This window comes from Syngnathus scovelli, chromosome 20 (genome assembly GCF_024217435.2).
Source record: "Syngnathus scovelli strain Florida chromosome 20, RoL_Ssco_1.2, whole genome shotgun sequence".
NCBI classification, from domain to species: domain Eukaryota; kingdom Metazoa; phylum Chordata; class Actinopteri; order Syngnathiformes; family Syngnathidae; genus Syngnathus; species Syngnathus scovelli.
Genome location: NC_090866.1, coordinates 8,802,834 through 8,819,313, shown reverse-complemented (window position 1 = coordinate 8,819,313; position 16,480 = coordinate 8,802,834). Strand labels below are relative to the sequence as shown.

General features: G+C 41.9%; 3 protein-coding genes across 8 annotated transcripts; 2 read left to right on the top strand and 1 right to left on the bottom strand.

Annotated features, from left to right (window-relative positions):
* Positions 1–1,292: 1,292 nt before the first annotated feature.
* clu (clusterin) lies at positions 1,293–4,222 on the top strand. Its single transcript, XM_049758017.1, has 9 exons — positions 1,293–1,449; positions 1,548–1,696; positions 1,774–1,944; positions 2,013–2,183; positions 2,536–2,746; positions 2,850–2,990; positions 3,089–3,315; positions 3,544–3,731; positions 3,806–4,222. The coding sequence occupies exons 1-9, from the start codon at positions 1,335–1,337 to the stop codon at positions 3,816–3,818; spliced, it is 1,386 nt and encodes a 461-aa protein (XP_049613974.1). The 5' UTR covers positions 1,293–1,334; the 3' UTR covers positions 3,819–4,222.
* On the bottom strand, positions 1,309–13,800 carry reps1 (RALBP1 associated Eps domain containing 1). Of its 6 annotated transcripts, none has more exons than XR_011086031.1 (20): positions 13,051–13,799; positions 11,475–11,598; positions 10,918–11,147; positions 10,633–10,798; positions 10,380–10,510; positions 10,057–10,228; positions 9,914–9,977; positions 9,665–9,819; positions 9,432–9,553; positions 9,020–9,100; positions 8,621–8,708; positions 8,242–8,346; positions 7,886–7,946; positions 7,489–7,687; positions 7,232–7,426; positions 7,031–7,120; positions 6,788–6,942; positions 6,592–6,697; positions 4,837–6,378; positions 1,309–4,378 (listed from the first exon to the last, which is right to left on the bottom strand). XR_011086031.1 is itself a non-coding variant. In XM_049758010.2 (20 exons), the coding sequence occupies exons 1-19, from the start codon at positions 13,201–13,203 to the stop codon at positions 6,310–6,312; spliced, it is 2,466 nt and encodes an 821-aa protein (XP_049613967.1). In that variant the 5' UTR covers positions 13,204–13,799; the 3' UTR covers positions 4,417–6,197; positions 6,293–6,309. The 6 variants fall into 6 exon arrangements, 5 of the variants coding, with proteins under 5 accessions (XP_049613967.1, XP_049613966.1, XP_049613968.1 ...); XM_049758010.2 differs by lacking the exon at positions 1,309–4,378 and having other exon boundaries at positions 4,417–6,197; positions 6,293–6,378; XM_049758009.2 differs by lacking the exon at positions 1,309–4,378 and having other exon boundaries at positions 4,417–6,197; positions 6,296–6,378.
* On the top strand, positions 12,477–15,903 carry abracl (ABRA C-terminal like). The gene is made up of 4 exons (XM_049758022.2): positions 12,477–12,592; positions 14,332–14,423; positions 15,035–15,100; positions 15,299–15,903. Exons 3-4 carry the CDS (start codon positions 15,040–15,042, stop codon positions 15,481–15,483), a joined length of 246 nt encoding a protein of 81 aa, XP_049613979.1. The 5' UTR covers positions 12,477–12,592; positions 14,332–14,423; positions 15,035–15,039; the 3' UTR covers positions 15,484–15,903.
* The last annotated feature ends 577 nt before the right edge of the window (positions 15,904–16,480 follow it).

The window sequence follows — 16,480 nt, the reverse complement described above, 5'->3', positions numbered from 1 at the left end:
ATAATTACAAGTCCGTTTAGCAAAATGAACCACACAAATGTGTCGTTCAAAACCTAGTATATATCATTACAATTTGTTTCTATTTTAATTCTGACCAAAAAAAAACACCTTCAAAAAATGGTTTTAGGATCTGGGATGAAACCAGAGCACAGGAACAAAACAGAACTTCAAATGATATTTGTTTTGGTTTACTTTGCAAAGCAAATTGAACTTTATTTGATTTTATCTGGATTGGCATGTTACTTTCTGTGTTGTGTAACCACCGTCACCGCACGCAGCCTTTATTTTAAATCCCGTGGCTCGGCCTCAGAATTGTGAATCATCCCCCTTTCCTCTTTGTCAACTCTCTCTGTTTAACTCTCCCACACTTTGGATGCTTTTGTTGGCATTACTAACCCCCTACGCCCATTCCACCCCCCCCCCCCCCCCCCCCCCCTCTTTGCAGCTCACCCAGTCTGGATGATTTTACATCATTAACGATGCCTAAAAGGAAATGATCCAACCATGCAGTAATATAATGAAGTGTCTATTTTAATTGTGAGTAGGAGACTAACCTCATTATCCAGCTCATACGCCACCACAGAGATGGAAAGAATTTCTTTGCTTCCTATTGATGTTCAAAACCTGTTCACAGAAGATACAAGAGATGCTCAAACAGTCTGGAATAATGAAACATTGCCAAATTAATTCGATCTATATTTCAAAAATTATTTATTTTCTTTGTCCAATCAGATTTCATCTATGTGTTGCCAGGTAACGTAAATTATATGAGAGTGTTTCTTGAAGGGGTGACCTTCTGATGAAAGGTCACTTGAGTTTGAATAAGGAGAATTAAGGGTCAGCAGAGCAGATTAATCAGCAGAAATGGATAAGCAGAGAAGAAGGTTGCCGTTCAAGTTATGCAACGCTCAGCGGAAAGTTACACTTTGGTGAAAGTCACACTCAACACTAAGGTCAGCGTGTGGACACGATGTCCTGGTGATATGGTTACATTCATTCACGCCACACACACGCTTTGTCATGATTGTGGAGAGCATCTCGGTAGGGGTCAGCAGCAATGGAATTGTATCTTTTATTTTGAAAAAAAAAAGAAGGTCTGAAGTGTTTTGGGGTTAGTGAATTAACTTTTCACTGTTTTTTTTTGGGACGGTGGCACAATCATGTTTTTTTTAAATCAGCAGCATGTAGAGCCACCTAGTGTCTATAATATGATATTACAACACCATCGCAAAAACAAGGATAACGTTGACTAAAGTCTTACCTGATCTGTTTTTTTTTTTTTCATCACAAGCATTTCTCATCAACACCTGCTGACCCTGTAAGAGTCGGAGAGGATGTTAATGATGATGATGATGAAGATCAGGAAGGGCTCCAAGTCGCTGGCTGTGGTGGCTCTTCTTCTGGCCTGCGCCAACTGCTTGGTCCCTCCCACCGATGAAAATCTCAAACGTAAGATCTTTTAGCCACATGTAAAATTGAGTATACTTTGCTCAGAGGAATATTGAACTAAATATGCATAAATCCATACTTGTGTTTTTTCTCTGCAGAGATCTCACTTGACGGAGAGAAGTACCTAAATGTACAGATTGAGAATGCCATCAATGGCGTCAAGGAGATGAAGAATATGATGCAGAAATCGTCAGAGGACCACAAGAAGGTTTTAGACGAGCTGGAGAAAACCAAACAGAAGAAAGACGTATGAACAGTTTACTCATCAAGCTACAGTAAGCCGTGAGAGCCCTGACCTTAATCCAAGTTGTTGTGATGTTGCAGGAGGCCATGATGGCTGCTCAGGAGATGGAGACCAAGCTGCAGGAGCAGGAGGAGGTCTGTAACGAGACCATGAAGGCCCTGTGGGAGGAATGCAAGCCATGTCTGAAAAGAACTTGCGTCAAATACTACTCCCGCACATGTAGCAGTGGATCTGGGATGGTGGGACGCCAGGTGAGATATCACTGGCTTATCGTTATTATGAATTTTTGTATAACTTAGCAGTCTCGTTTTTGCGACAGTTGGAGGACTTACTGAACCGAACGTCTCCCTTCTCCATTTGGATCAACGGGGAGAGGATGGACACCCTGGAGCAGGAAGGACAACGTCAGAGCAAAGAGTTTAAGGAGCTGGAAGACAAATATTCCGAGATGGCTGACGGAGTGGATGGCATATTTTCAGACAGCATGAAGGTAAGGTGCTATATTTCTTTTAATTATAATTTATAAGAACTAGCTGATGGAGTTGATGACATATTTTCAGACAGTATGAAGGTAAGGGGCTAGATTTCTTTTAATTATATATTTTTTATTTTACTTTTTTTTAATTTAACTAAATAGGAAAAACTGAATACATTTATATTTGGCAAATTATTTATTTCCATAAAACTATAATGCACTTTTATTTTTAAAGAATGTAATTATAATTAATTAACCAACTGTGAATTATAATTGATTTCATAAAATACCATTTTTATTTTCTTCAATAAGATCACAATGGAAAAAATCTTACTTGGAATCTTTTGGTGTCGGCAATGTTTTCCAGGTGGCCGATCACGTGCATTACAACCCGCCGGCGTTCACCCTGCCCAACTTCTTCCCATCTCGCTGGCGTCGAAGCATCCACTCGCTCTTCCACGAACCCTTCCCCAGTTTTCAGGGTTTGTTCTCCAACATGATGGGCTTTGGTAGGAAGGACCCCTTCAGCTCTTTTGGTTCCATGTTGGACATTGACACAGACGTCCCCACGAATGAAGGTATGCTCTGGAACAATAACACCAGGGTTAGAAAAGGATGGAAACTTTCGTATTTGGAGATTAACTATGAAACTGGAAATGTGTTTTTTGCATGTGCTCACAGATGGCAGCGTGAACGAGGACGTGGTCATCACCAAACCTTTCGGAGACGGCAGCATGACCTGCAGGGAGATTCGCCGCAACTCAGCCGGCTGCCTCAAATTCCGTGACGAGTGTCAGAAGTGCAAAGAGATTGAACATGTCGGCAAGTAGTAAAATAATTAAAAAAACAATTATGATGAATAAAATAACACAGTTAGGGATGGTTTAGTGGTATTTCAAAACTGTCTGTTTCCTTCACAGACTGTTCTGGAAAGAAACCCCTGGAAGGTCCCCTGAAGGAGGAGCTGGAGAGGGCTCTGGCCATAGCAGAGCGCTTCACTCAGCGTTACAACGCTCTCCTAAAGCACTTCGAGGAGCACATGTTCAACACGTCCACCGTCATGGACCTGTTCAACAGGCAGTTTGGATGGGTATCTTCTCTGGCGAACAACACTGACGCCAAGGATGACTTCTTCAAAGTCGAGACGGTAAATACACATTTTATTTGACCTTATTGACCTTTTCTGTTTGTTCTACTTGGGCGGTTGTTGCAATTAAATCTGCTGACTGGCCTAAAAATATTTTTCCAATTAAATCTGGCCGAAAATATTTTTGCTTTATCTCATTTTGAACCAAATGTTCTAACTACAAGGTCATTCATTCCTAAAGCAGATAAGCGAGCATTTTGCAACAATTTAATACTTTTGTTTTTGTAGGTGCTCACCAGGGATCCAGTGGAGAGACCCGGGGAGGAACCTGAGCAGCCAGACACCAAAGTGTCTGTTAAACTCTTCAAATCACCACCTATGAACTTGAACATCCCGGGTGACATTCCTTGGAATGACCCCAAGTTCCCAGAGGTGGTGGCTCAGGAGGCATTGGACCGCTATAAGGACATCACTGTGTAAGTAACCTGTATTGTCATATTAAAATTGAATTGAAATTGAAAATAAAAAATCATATTTTGTTCTCTTTCAGTGTTGCCAAATAGGGGGCATCGTGCATATTCTCCTTGATCCAAACACACCCTGCAGCGACTCACCGATTCCTCTGCGCCTCCTCCGCTCAAGTCCTGCTTCCGCAAATCGACGGTTTAACCCTCGTAAGGTGTATGTTCATCTCCTAGTCCTGCTGGAAGAGAAAATATTTAGTAGATCGTCTCTAGAAAGGCTTTTTGAGCTGACGACCATAAATCTGCCTGACTTTCAAGAGTCTGTCCTACAGTGTTCTCCTAACCTCTTAACACCTGCAGATTAAACTGATCTTGCATCATTCTGCACTAATCGTTATGATTTTGCTCATTAATGAAACATCAATCCTGCTGTTGAGTATCTCTAAGCTAAATCTTAGCGATAATAAAGCAATGCGTAGAGAAAAATAAAACCTTCTCAAAGATATTGTCTCTTGTTGTGTTTATATCAGTTAATGAAAACTAATGAATTCAAATCTTTAGTATTTTATACATTGTAAATTAAGGCACCAAAAATGAGCATTACCTTTCATCCGCAGTATTTTCCTGTTGATCTTTGTTGCCCTTGCTTTATCCTACTTCTAAAAAGACATTGTGAAATCACAATTAATTGCAAACGTTTTAAAATATTGTGCCGTTTTTATTTTTTGTGTAAAAATCACACAGCTGCTAGTCGACTCTGCAGAGATACAGTACATCCATGCAGTTTAAACATCTAGGATCCCACAGCCAAAGAGAGAAGAAATTAAATACAATATTATCTCGCTGTTAGTCAGCAATTAATTCAAATGTACACAAGTCCAAAAAGGGGTGTGTCATATACAATGTCCGACACTGGAAACAAATAGCATTCAAAATCCCACCAAAGGTTTTGTTTCGTTTTTCAACAGATTGCTTCTGCCTGGATTGCCGGCAAGCGCTAATCCATTCCACGATGGTTTTCAAACAGGGTTTTAAATGGTATTAGCTCCAGGCGTAGCAACACACACACACACATACACACAATCCATGAAAAAAATAGACACCAAAAAAGGCAAACCTTGTTGCAACAAGGTTGTCAGTCAGTCACCATGGAAACCTAAACTCCAGGCAGGGGGGGGGGAGTTAAGAGTAAGGCCTAAGACACAGCAATAATAAAAATTATAAATCAAACAGGCTATTTTTGGGATGGCACGAACCTTACTTTTTCCAGGTGACAACTTGAGTGGTTTGGGTGATGATCGTCTTTTTTTTTTTTTTCCGTAATACTTCTGACAGACTAGCAGTTTAAAAGAAAGACAAAAAGGAAGCCATAAAAGCCATACAGAGGGTTTTTACGTTCAAAGTGCAGTTGGATCATTCAGGTTGTGCTACCTGATCACTACTCGTTAATATTTTTTTTTTTTCTTCTAATACGGATTTAGGCTGAAAGTGCGAAACACTGATTTGGGAATTGATTCCCTCTTGGAACATTTACAGTAGATTGTGTCCTGGAAGATCCGTGATACAAAGACACAGTTGCTACTATTTCTAAGATCTAACAGCTGTGGAGATGTATCGCCCTCAAACTTGCATAGTGCCGACGTCATCCGGCAAATGATTGAAAATATCAACTCTGGACCTTTGTCGAAAAGGGGAAATGACAGGGAAGCTTCTCATTCCGAGTTCCTTCATAAATGTAGCTGGAATTGACTTAACGCTCGTTTTACATAAAAGGAGATTGGAACATAAAGCTGCGATGAAAATGGGCTTTAAAAAAAAAAAATGGTGATCCCGATATGATGGAAACAAATATGAAAGAGTCCAAACAGAGGCGAGACAGCAGTGATAATTCAGTCATTTGGCATAAATCAGAACCCTTTCAAACAAACCGAGGCTCCTTTCCCAGAGACCGCGCCAAACAAGTCACAAAATTTGAGATTTGAAAATGGCTCTTCAGTGGTAAACACATGTAACATTTTTTTAAACTGATTGTGACCATAGTTTGACAATCTTGAAGAACTGTATTCAATATTAGTTATTTACAGGAGTTCAGTGTGAAACTCCCTTTAAAAAAATTGGCTAAAGAACTCTTGAAACTGTAGATTGGTGTGTTGACAACACTGGTACTTCAGTCCAGACATTTAACAGATGTCCCTTTCACACACACACATACATACATACGCAGTCACACACACACACATTCGTTCCCCAGCAGTTATCTCTTCGGACAGAACTCGTAGCTGCAGCCAAATGTCCAACACTGCTTCCCCACTAAGCTGTCGGCCATGGATTCATCTCTCTGGAGAGAAAATTGAAAAGTGCCACATTGAAGAATAACTCACGTCTTCTCTTCTCGTGCTCTCACGGCCCACGCTGTGCTCCCCGGCTCGCTAAGCTGTACACCTGATAAGCAAGTGCGGGGCTTAAACAAGGTGCACGCTGCGGATGGGAAGGGAGAGGAAAGTAAGGGGGATGGAGGGTGGGGGGTGGCATCCCCACCAAGGGCGCAGGCCTTGCTTTGGAGAAACTACAACCACCTTATTGGTGTTGGTTAAAGATGGGAGAAAGGTCTGAGCTGCTCCAGCTGCACTTCCAAAGATATTCTTTCTTCAAGCAGGTCCTGGAAAAAAAAATTCAACCTTGAGTTTAAAAAAGTAAAAATTCTAATCACTCCAAGAAGAAAGTGAAGTGCTAACGGGTAGCTTGAATCGATTCCGTCAGTCATATATTCTTTATCCTTTGTAAAAACTACTAGTCTTGCTTGCTGAGTCGGTGTTTCTAAAACTTTTTGTTTCTGCATTACTGAATGAATGAAGATGTGTGTGTGAAGTACCTTCAGCTGTTGTTGCAGTTCACTATTTAGTCTTGCCAACACCGTGTTTGTTTCTTTGTTTCTTCTGATTGAAGCTTGTATTGCCTTTTTGTCCTTACCTACCGACCTGTCAACATAACACACACACATGCAAATATACACTCTGGTGACCAAATTGCATCTCATCACTAACATATATTAGGAAATTTTTGCCAACCTGGGGATTGAGGGCTGAGCAGCCAAGGCAGCTGCTATGATGTTGGGCTTCTGCGGCACGTGCTGCTCATCCTCAGGCCGCAATTCATCCTCAGACTTCAACCTGCGACGAATGGGCTTGGGAGGAGGAGCTAAAGGGCCAGATGAACCCTTAGTCTGGAAGGACAACAACAAAAAACATTAGGTTTTGCAAGAAAATTGTGTTGGAGGGGGGGGGGGGGATTAAAAGAAAGCAGTTCATTACAGAGTTAACAGTGATGGGAGTTCTTTCATCAGCCTGGCCGTCACTTTTGACTGTCCGTAGGGGCCCGGCTCCTTCTGACGACTTGTCCCCCTGCAATAACCCACAAAAAAGTACGTCTTGATTAGTAAGTAGATGAACAAGGAGATTTTTTTATTATTTTATTTTTTGCAAATTGCTACTTCCTTCAACAAAGATACGCACCTGTCCAGGATCGCTGTGCTTGTCGACCTCCGGTAAGCTCGAAGGTTGCTCAGATGCGGCGAAGGCCTGAAAATGACTGAAGTCTGCAAAATTGGGTTGCTGTGGGATCTGCTGGGGGGACGTGGTGGTGAGCGCAGCCCCCGCTCCCGTTGCTCCGTCAGCCTCGGCGCGTTGTCCAGTGTGCGGTACTGATGACTGAAGAGGAGATAAGCAAAGGGTAAGTCTGGATTTCTGGGTGAATAAATGAAGTGCCTCACCTGAGTAGGAAGCGGTCGAGGAGGCACTGCGGGTGGGAAAGCTATGGCGGCGGGCTGCGGCTGCCCCGGAGCTGAGGCCGCAGCGAAGTTGCGGTTCATGTCCAACGATGAGGAGCGGGAGTGCGACGGGTGAGGCCGGGGTGGAGGGGGAGGGGGCGCTACCACTTTTAGAGCTTCTGGAGAAGCACCCGACTGAGACCTGGACACAGAAACAAGACCACTCAGATCACAAAAAACTCCTAAATCAATAAGTGACAAATATTTGATTCCACTGATTGTTAATGATTTTTAGTCAACAACTAATACTGTATTCATACAAATACTTTGGACCCCCAAGTAAAAAAAAAGTTCATGTTTAAAATGGACGTGTCTGTCACCTTGTTGCATAATAAATTACCTTTGTCTTTCAACTGGTTCCTGGTCGGAGGTGAAGGAGTCAGAACTGCTATAACCATCACCTATATGGAGACAAAACAAAAACATGGTCAGTGATATTAACATAGATATTACTTTCCAAAATGCACAAGTTGCATCTTTTTATTTGCTGTTTTTTTTTTTCCAATTAGGAGAAAATCCCAATTGCCTCTTTGTATTTGCCGGTTTTTTTTCTAGTTAGGAGAAAATCCCAATCTCCCAACCCTCGAACCAAACATAAGTGAGGAATTCTCCAGTGTCAAAACATATCTAATTTGGACTTGACCAATGATAAGACTATCCTAAAATGTCAAACTAACCCACCAGCTACACACTGACCTGCAGCATTTGCTGGTACAAACTTCATCGTGGCAGGTACCGACAGCTTGACTTCTTCAGACACTTCTGGTTTGGCCAGGATAGGACTGGTCGGATGATTGTGATCTAAAAGATGTGGAAATAAATGGATGCAAACAAATCCAGGAGACACTGTTTTTATTCAAAAAAATATCTTTTGAGGTTATTCATTACACGCTTCTAAAGTCATTTCAATGCATGCAAGTTCTACAGATCCACTGTGCCTGCATTGACTCAAAAACAAGACTCGACAATATTGCATCAACAACTTCAAATCTTGTAAAAATGAAAAACAGCAGGCACTATCGACATTATTTCATTTGAGATGCATTACGAGGTGATTTGGCTGAGAAGCTCTCACCACTGCCAGTCCTCTTTAGCTCCATCTCCTGCATGTGGATCTTACTGGGGGTCATCCGGATGGGAACAGGATGGACGATGGCTGTGTCCTTTAGGGAAGAGGAAAAAAAAATCATTATGGTGTACCCAGCCTTAAAAAAAAGGTCTGTGCTCACTTTGTCAATTCTCTTACCTATGTATATCAAAGTTAACGGAAACAAGATTAATTCTAATATCCAAATATAAATGTGGATGTCACAGTAGCAAAGGAAGTCACACACATTTGAAAGAACCTCATGCCCAAACACGGTAAAGTAGCCAGAGAGTGAGAAAGATACAAGAAGTCAATTCAGATATTCTCATGACGGGTTAATATCTGTCCATTAATGGTGAAAGCATGCATGCTAAGTGATTGACTTACAGGGTCAGCTGGTGCAATGTTAGAGTCAAATTGGGTCAGAGTTTGTGAGCTGGAGGAGCGCTCGCTAAACGTCTCCCATTGCTGCAAGGAGAAAGACGGACAGTGAGACGGGGAGGGGGGAAAAAAAAAAAAAAAGGTCAGCAAGACGGCCAGTGCAGTGACATCACACATTCATAACATCAGCACTGGTGTGTCATCATCGTCAGTCATTTAGAGATGAAGTGAGATCACCGGCAGGCATTGAAAATCATCTTGTGACACCACAGTCCGAGAACCAAACGACGACGTGCTTCATAGTCAGAGATCATATTCGCCAACAATTCAGTGCCAATTATGACGTTTATAAACGACCCTTGTCAACCTAGATATAATTAGGCGATATAATGTGATTGTTGTGTGAGTAGGCTGTAACCTCATTGCTCTGGTTCATCTCTGGCCAAGCTTGGGTGAGCGAGGGCATGGAGGGAGACTTGTTCGGCGTCACCTCGGTAGGGGAGCCCGAAAACCCGACATCGGGTGTTGACTCGGGGACTTCTGCGTATCAAACATTAAAATGAACACTGGAGCACAAATGGACATTTCCGGTTTAGTATGGTGGACAAAATGAAATAGGGGGGAACAAAGGAAAGGTGTGAAGCTGCCAACCTGCTGAGTCATCTAGGTCAATCAGCTTTGGCATTAAGCTCTCGGGCAGCTTCTCGGGGAGGTCGTAACCGTTCTTCCTGGCTACTACCAAGTGAAATGCAGCGCAGAATTCATCCAGCGTTAGTGCGCCGTCTTTGTCAAAGTCCGAAAGCTCCCTGAGGACACACAAACAGTGTTTTATTCTCGTTATTCTCGTGTCTGAACTGTGGACAAAAAATGCAAGAGGCCAGAGAAAATGCGCTGACTCACCAAATATGCGACAACTCTAAAATGGGCAATTTGGACTTGGTGAAAAACTCTTTTGCTGCTGAACCTGTGACACACACACACACACAGACAAATGACTCAAGTAAGCACATTCTGAAAGTGTTGTGTGTTCTCTGCTTTGATACCTGGTATGAAACCAGTTAGGTCCGGCTGAATGGTTTTGAACTGGTTGATATAATACTGTCTTTGTTCGTCCGTGATCTTCCAGGGATCGTCATAGCCACTGGACTGTCGCTGGATCTCGTTGGTAGTTGATGTTGCTGCTGGGCCCATCGGTGTTCGTATCGTTGTGCTTTCCTATGGAAGGGATCATGTGACAGATTATATACTCGGAGCTTGTCAAGGGATTAATGAGGATTAAAACAACATTTATGATTTAATATAGGCAATGATTTGCTTCATGTGATGTAACAAGTTGAGTTAATGCAATCCCATCAAGTTTACCAACCTGTACGGACGAGGGATGCGCTCCAGGGACTGTGCTTGATGGCGGCGTGTCAGCTGTGAAACTGACCCAACTTTCCTGACCCGGAAGAGGGGGCGATTGTGACGCCCACAACCCATCACCCGCCACGGGAGCTGAAACGGACAAAAAGGAATCATCAAAATCGTTCTGTGTATTTTTTTTTTTTTAAATACAGGGGTATGGAGCACAACATTTATAATTTATTTACAAATATCTTCCTCGGAAACTGAATTACCAGTTTGTTTCTCTCGGAACTGGGTCCACACGACTCCGGCCGGGGCCACTACTGGTTGCCTGTCTGCGTTTCCACCACTGTGCTGCCGTTTGTGTTTTCTCCAGGAAGGTGGGGAGGTGGGTGGGGACTGATGAGGAGAGACCACAGGGGATGTTGGCTCTGCCTGCTAAAAGATAGGAACCATTCAAAATCACACACATTGCAATATATGGCCTCGATGTAGTCAAGACCTTGCTATAATTTTAAAAAATGTATTTTTAGGGCAATAGAAGACACTTGGCTAACCTGTGTTTCTATGCTAGGTGCTGTCGGCTGAACTGCCTCGTGGACGGGATGGGCACTAGCGGAGGTGGGGACTTTTTTGTTTTGGTGACCCCTGCCCGGTGGCCTTGGTATTAACGCAGCGGCAGAGGCCGGGTACAACCCCTGACTGTCCGGGTCCTGGTAAAGCGCAACGTGTCTCGTCTCAGCTTCGTTCTTGCCCACCACGAACCTTGGCAGTGGCAGGTCCTTAACTGCAAACAGAGGAATTTTTTTTGAAGAGCATCCAACATCCATCACAGTGGAGCGTTACGATTGTTTTGCCATGGGGAAGTGGCGTCTAGGCTTTACATTGAGAAATCATTCCAGGATGTTCAAGTTGCAACATTGTGAATCAAGTCCTTCCTTAAATTTTCCATCCAGCTTTTTACATCAGACAAAGACTGGTCATTTAGGGTTCAACATAATGGACCCTTCAAGCTGTTCACTGTAATTTCCAAAATGTGAATTTGCTTCATTGAGAATTGAATCAATTGTTCCGAAGCGATCTCAAACTAAATTTAATTTCAGGAAGGACTCACCAGAGTTGAGGCTTTCCACTCTGAGCGGCAGGCCCGACTGGGCGATGGCAATGAGCTTTAGGGCGATGTAGAACTGGCTCCGTCCAAAGTGACCCAGCCGAGTGGCTCCACACAATTCTGTGATCTGAACACACACACAAGAACAGCGCCGAGCATTATTGATGTGATCTCATATGTTAGCAATCAGACCAGTTGCAAAAGACGTTTCGTCCCATTCCCGACTGTACTAAAAGTAGACAATGGAAACGCTAAGCATACAAGATCTCTCACTGGCTTAACAAAATATTAATTTTATACAGGTCTTAATGAGTTGAATTAGATTGAGAAAGTGTACCTAATAAAGAGCCCACTGAGTGCAAGTCCAAACTAAAAGAATCAGGGCAAGAGACTACTCAAGTGTTCAGCCTTCCACAGTTGACTGATGGCTTTTTTTTTTTTGCCGACAAAAGTTTTTTGTGTGCAAACAGTACGTGACTTTTAACAAAGTCTATGCAAACACTACTTGCTCTGTCTCTCGCAGGCCAGCTGGATTCAGTGTACATTTTTAAAGACACAAGACTACAATACTGCTTCATTTTTTCATGACACACATCTCGCCTTTTGACCTTGGAAAAGCTGCTGAGTCACCAAAGTGCAAACAGTGCCGCCGCTGGCAGCCGAAAAGGCACAAGAATGAAATGTTTTAACTTCATTTAATATTTAAATTCTCTTGAGCATTATTACATATTCTTACATGATAAAGACATGTTTAAATGACAAAAATAAATATTAAAATATGTAAATAACTCGGTTGAATGATTCCACGTTGCCTGTTTTTTTTCCGCAAGAATTGGTTGCTTGTTTTCTTGAACCTGTTTGCAGCCATGTTGTTAGTGCAAGCAGTTGAACAAAAACCTAAGACAGGAAGTTAAAAAAAAAAAAAGTTGTTGCAGAAGTGGCTGCAAAAACGATAAGTTTTCAGGAAACCTAAAAACGGGCTTCCGGCTTCTGTGCTCAACTGATGTGCTGTTTATTGACCCCGTCTGATGGAAAGAGTTGGAGCGTATTTAAAAAATGATGATATTGCTTTGTTTTTACCCCCAAAAATTCACAATATGATATTCGTGCCAGTACACTAGGTGAGTCATCAACACTGCAACATCAAAGTGAGCCAGCCTTTTTCAACACTTAATATTTTTTTTAAATACACAGCCAAGGGGAAACTAATGGGACTGTTTTGTGGGAAAGGGGGGCGAACTAAATGATAAGTTGGAAGCAAATGCCTAAGTTGTAATAAAATTAGATAAGAAAAAGTGAAGCGTTGTTATGAGTCCGTTTTGATGCATTTGTGCAAGTCCATCACGATCTGAAAGGTATCAATGTGCATGTTTGGAGCTCGGCTAAGCAGAGAAGCTAACATTAGCCAGAAGAAGGTGTGTCTCGTACTGCGCAGCGCTGCTAACTATGAAGGCTAACCTTAGCTTTTGCTGACAGCTCAGCTCAAGTTTATTAAACATCCAAAATATCGCTTTGCGGGTGGGTTTACTGGTGGAGCAATAAAAGCCTAAATCTGACGACTTTACCACCGTTAGCTTACCTGTATGACAACTTCGCTAGGTAGCTGGGCCGCCCGGAAAAGGTCAAGAACTCTTCCATAAGAAGCCACTTTTTTGGTGTTGTCCGTGTCGCAGTAAACGAACAAATCCGAGTAGTATTTCTGCTCGACATCACTCAACGTTAGACTTTCCATCTTACTACAGATACCTCTTTCAAGGCAGACTAACGGGGCTGTCGATTAGCCCCCGAGCCAGTAGCTGGGGCAGGATCCGAAAATGGGCGATACTTCAGGATCACAACTTAGCTAGCTGTGAAGCTAGCGTTAAGATTAGCACTAATTATGTTCTCAAGTGGCAATGACAAACTGGTACCCCGCGACGCCCCTCTTCCTCTCCCTCTCTGTTGTCGCCAAATAGTCGCTGTTGCTAGAGATAGACGATCACCATTTAACTTTGAATGGCGATTGCTTTAATACAGTTAGTCACTTGGTTAACTTGTTGGGCCAGCCATGCAAGGGATCCAACAGCTGGCTAGCGGCTACCTTGGATCTAACTCGGCGGCAATTGTAACGGCGAAGCTAAGCATGCGATTCGACCCAAAGTATCGCACGTCAAAAGACAACGTGTTTCGTCCGCAAGAAGAAAAAGGGGGTTCGTGCGTTTCGTCAGAGTTCAACTCCTCAGCGGGCCCGTTCGAAGTAAAGTTTCGGGCTCTTTGGGCTCCTTCCTCTAGTGACCCTGGCCGCCATTCCTAGTAGCGCTGTCATTCCACTTTGTTAAAGCAACACTTCCGGAGGATCCTTCAAAATAAAATGTAATCCGATGTTCACTTTTTGTGTTTGAGCTGAACGTAGTTCCGTGCAGATCAGGTAAAGTTTTACAGAATTATATGTAAGTGATATTTTGCATTCTAGAAATGATGTCGATTGGTGCGGTTTGGTGACCTCAGTATTGCGATTCTGCTTTTTGGAGATATTAAGGTTCTGTTGGCTTCTCCACACCAGGACCTTCAACTATTAATGAGATACACAAATTTAAAAATAAGCGGGAAATGTTAAATTAATATAACAAATACACTGCAGGGTGCACATTCTTGTTGGACAAAGTCCGACACCAGCGTGTTTAGGAATGCATCACGATTAGTTTGAAGACTTCGGGAAATTTGGCAATCTGTGTCAGATTCGAGGCTCTTTACAAAAAGAAACATGAACAATAACCAATTTTTGAACATTTCAGAGATTTTTAAAAATTTTCTTATGTACAAATTTTGCAGCCGATTGTATTTTAGTGTACAATTTAAATCAACCCATTTTTACTGTTAGTCATAGTAATAAGAATTTACGACGACCTCAAACACAGCGCACACAATACCAGGCAGCCGCATCGTGGAGAGGTGACTGTCACCAAATCACGGGTAAGAAAATTTGAAGTTCTTCTTAAAACATCACATGCTTGCATAGTATATATTCGTCGACTTGTTTAAAATATTTCCAGGCAGCGCATTTCACATTGCATTCATTATCAGTCAGGGCTCCACCCTGAGTGTAAGCAGTCACCGGTTACAGTATTGCCAAGCCTTCCGCATTGTAACTCAATTGATTGTCATTTTAAAATCGATTATGTATAGATCACCAACGTTTACATTGTAACGAGAACGTGTTCACGTTCATGGCAAAATCGAACAAGAATCTTTGATCATGGCGAGCCGGTGTTGCGCCGATTATCCACTTCCGCATAGACAGTGAAACGCCCTACTCGTGTTGTAGCTTGCAGACATGCAGTCATTGCATTACTTCTTTTTTCCTGATTGCATTTGAATGCATCGTAAACGAATTAAATGACCATTGTTATGATGAAACACTTTTAAAACATCACAACAAAATTGCAGCACATCATGGAAAATGTGCAAATTGCAGTCCAGTAAATATTGTGAATTAAATCTGTTTTGTGTTTGCACCCAAATTCATCACACACTGAAGAATACCATTAACATGTTAATGTCTTGTTTCAATTCTCTTTCCATAGCAACAATGAATGTCTCTCATGAAGTAAACTTACTGGTGGAGGAGATTGAACGACTTGGCAGCAAAAGTGAGTCCAGGCTCTTATTGTGCATTGTAGCATTATGAGATTCAGTCTTTTGTCTGGCCAGTCTGTTTGTAAGCCAGTTAATTCCATAAGTCCACTCCAAGCAGAAACCATGCAATCATGTGATTTTTAAGGCTGACTACTCTAACTGCTGGAAACATGGAGGAACAAGTAGAAAAAAATGTTGTAAATTTATCACAGATGCTGAGGGTCAAACAAGCGTAAAGTTTGGAGTGCTGTTCAATGACGACCGCTGTGCCAACATCTTCGAGGCTTTGGTAGGCACCCTGAAGGCCGCCAAGAAGAAGAAAATTGTCACCTTCGAAGGCGAGTTTCTTCTGCAGGGCGTCCACGATAATGTTGACATCATCCTGCTCCAAAATTAAGGTCTTGCCGTTACGCACAGTAATAGCAGGGCAAAGTATTTTGGTGTCTTTTCCAAATATCAGGCTTCTGCTGTAGTAGTGATCTTTTTTTTTTCCTGCATGTCCAAAGCCATTCTTATTCATTTTGATTTAGTTTCATTTCAGTTTGCCAAACAAACCCAAAATCAGTGTTTGGGAACAATTTTGGTTTCAAGGGCTATTTAACAGCCACGAATGACAACAATATTTGTAACGACCTAATGTTGTGGATATTTGGAAAGTTTTGCCTATATTGTAATGATAAAGTAATATAGTTGTGTTAGATTTAAAAATATGGAATAGAACAGTACAATTATGTCTGTTCTTGGTGTTCTGTTTACCAACACATTTGGTTAACTGTCATCAAGACTGCTTACTTTTTTCCATAGATTTTTTTTTTTTTTTTAAACAAAATGCTCAGGGTGAATTCCATCAATATCCAGTAGTGGGAAAAAGGGGGTTTAAAGAGCTACTGTGACTTTTTGAAAACAAGTCACCAAGCATCTGGTATGACTTTTTCTGTACAATCCCGTATTTCATGCTGTGAGCAGACTGTCACTTAACATGCATTTCATTTCGCAACTTTTATTGCACGTCGTGCAAATTTCAGTAATTACAGCAAACTGTTCCCGTCAAATCGTTAGTGAACACGTCTTTAAAAGGTTAGATTCAGCACAATGTGCATATCAACAATGAACTATCTGGATTAATCACACAAAATAAAGCTATTATATACAGTAATCAGCGATGTAGTGAAGCCGTGATAAACGAAACGCGAAGTAGCGAGGGATCACTGTATTGGTTAATTATGGTTCCATACATTACATGAGTCCATTCTGCTACCTCTCAACTTTTGTATAATACACAATAAATTCGTAACCAGAAATTTCTGTAGACAAGTGCATTTTTAAAACACATTTTTGTTATTCTTTTTTAGAAGGATTGCATTGCATCTTTTGTAGAAAATATTTTTTTTCTC

Bases quoted from the DNA above. Each gene is read 5' to 3' on its own strand.
- reps1 (XM_049758008.1), bottom strand. From the start codon at position 13,203: ATGGAAAGTCTAACGTTGAGTGATGTCGAGCAGAAATACTACTCGGAT. The intron at 10,799-10,917 runs GTTAGCCAAGTG...CCTATCTTTTAG, and splicing joins CACCTAGCATAGAAACACAG to CAGGCAGAGCCAACATCCCC. The intron at 7,688-7,885 runs GTAATTTATTAT...TTCTGTGTCCAG, and splicing joins GAACCAGTTGAAAGACAAAG to GTCTCAGTCGGGTGCTTCTC.
- abracl (XM_049758022.2), top strand. From the start codon at position 15,040: ATGAATGTCTCTCATGAAGTAAACTTACTGGTGGAGGAGATTGAACGA. The intron at 15,101-15,298 runs GTGAGTCCAGGC...AATTTATCACAG, and splicing joins TGAACGACTTGGCAGCAAAA to ATGCTGAGGGTCAAACAAGC.
- clu (XM_049758017.1), top strand. From the start codon at position 1,335: ATGTTAATGATGATGATGATGAAGATCAGGAAGGGCTCCAAGTCGCTG. The intron at 1,450-1,547 runs GTAAGATCTTTT...TTTTCTCTGCAG, and splicing joins CACCGATGAAAATCTCAAAC to AGATCTCACTTGACGGAGAG. The intron at 2,747-2,849 runs GTATGCTCTGGA...ATGTGCTCACAG, and splicing joins AGACGTCCCCACGAATGAAG to ATGGCAGCGTGAACGAGGAC.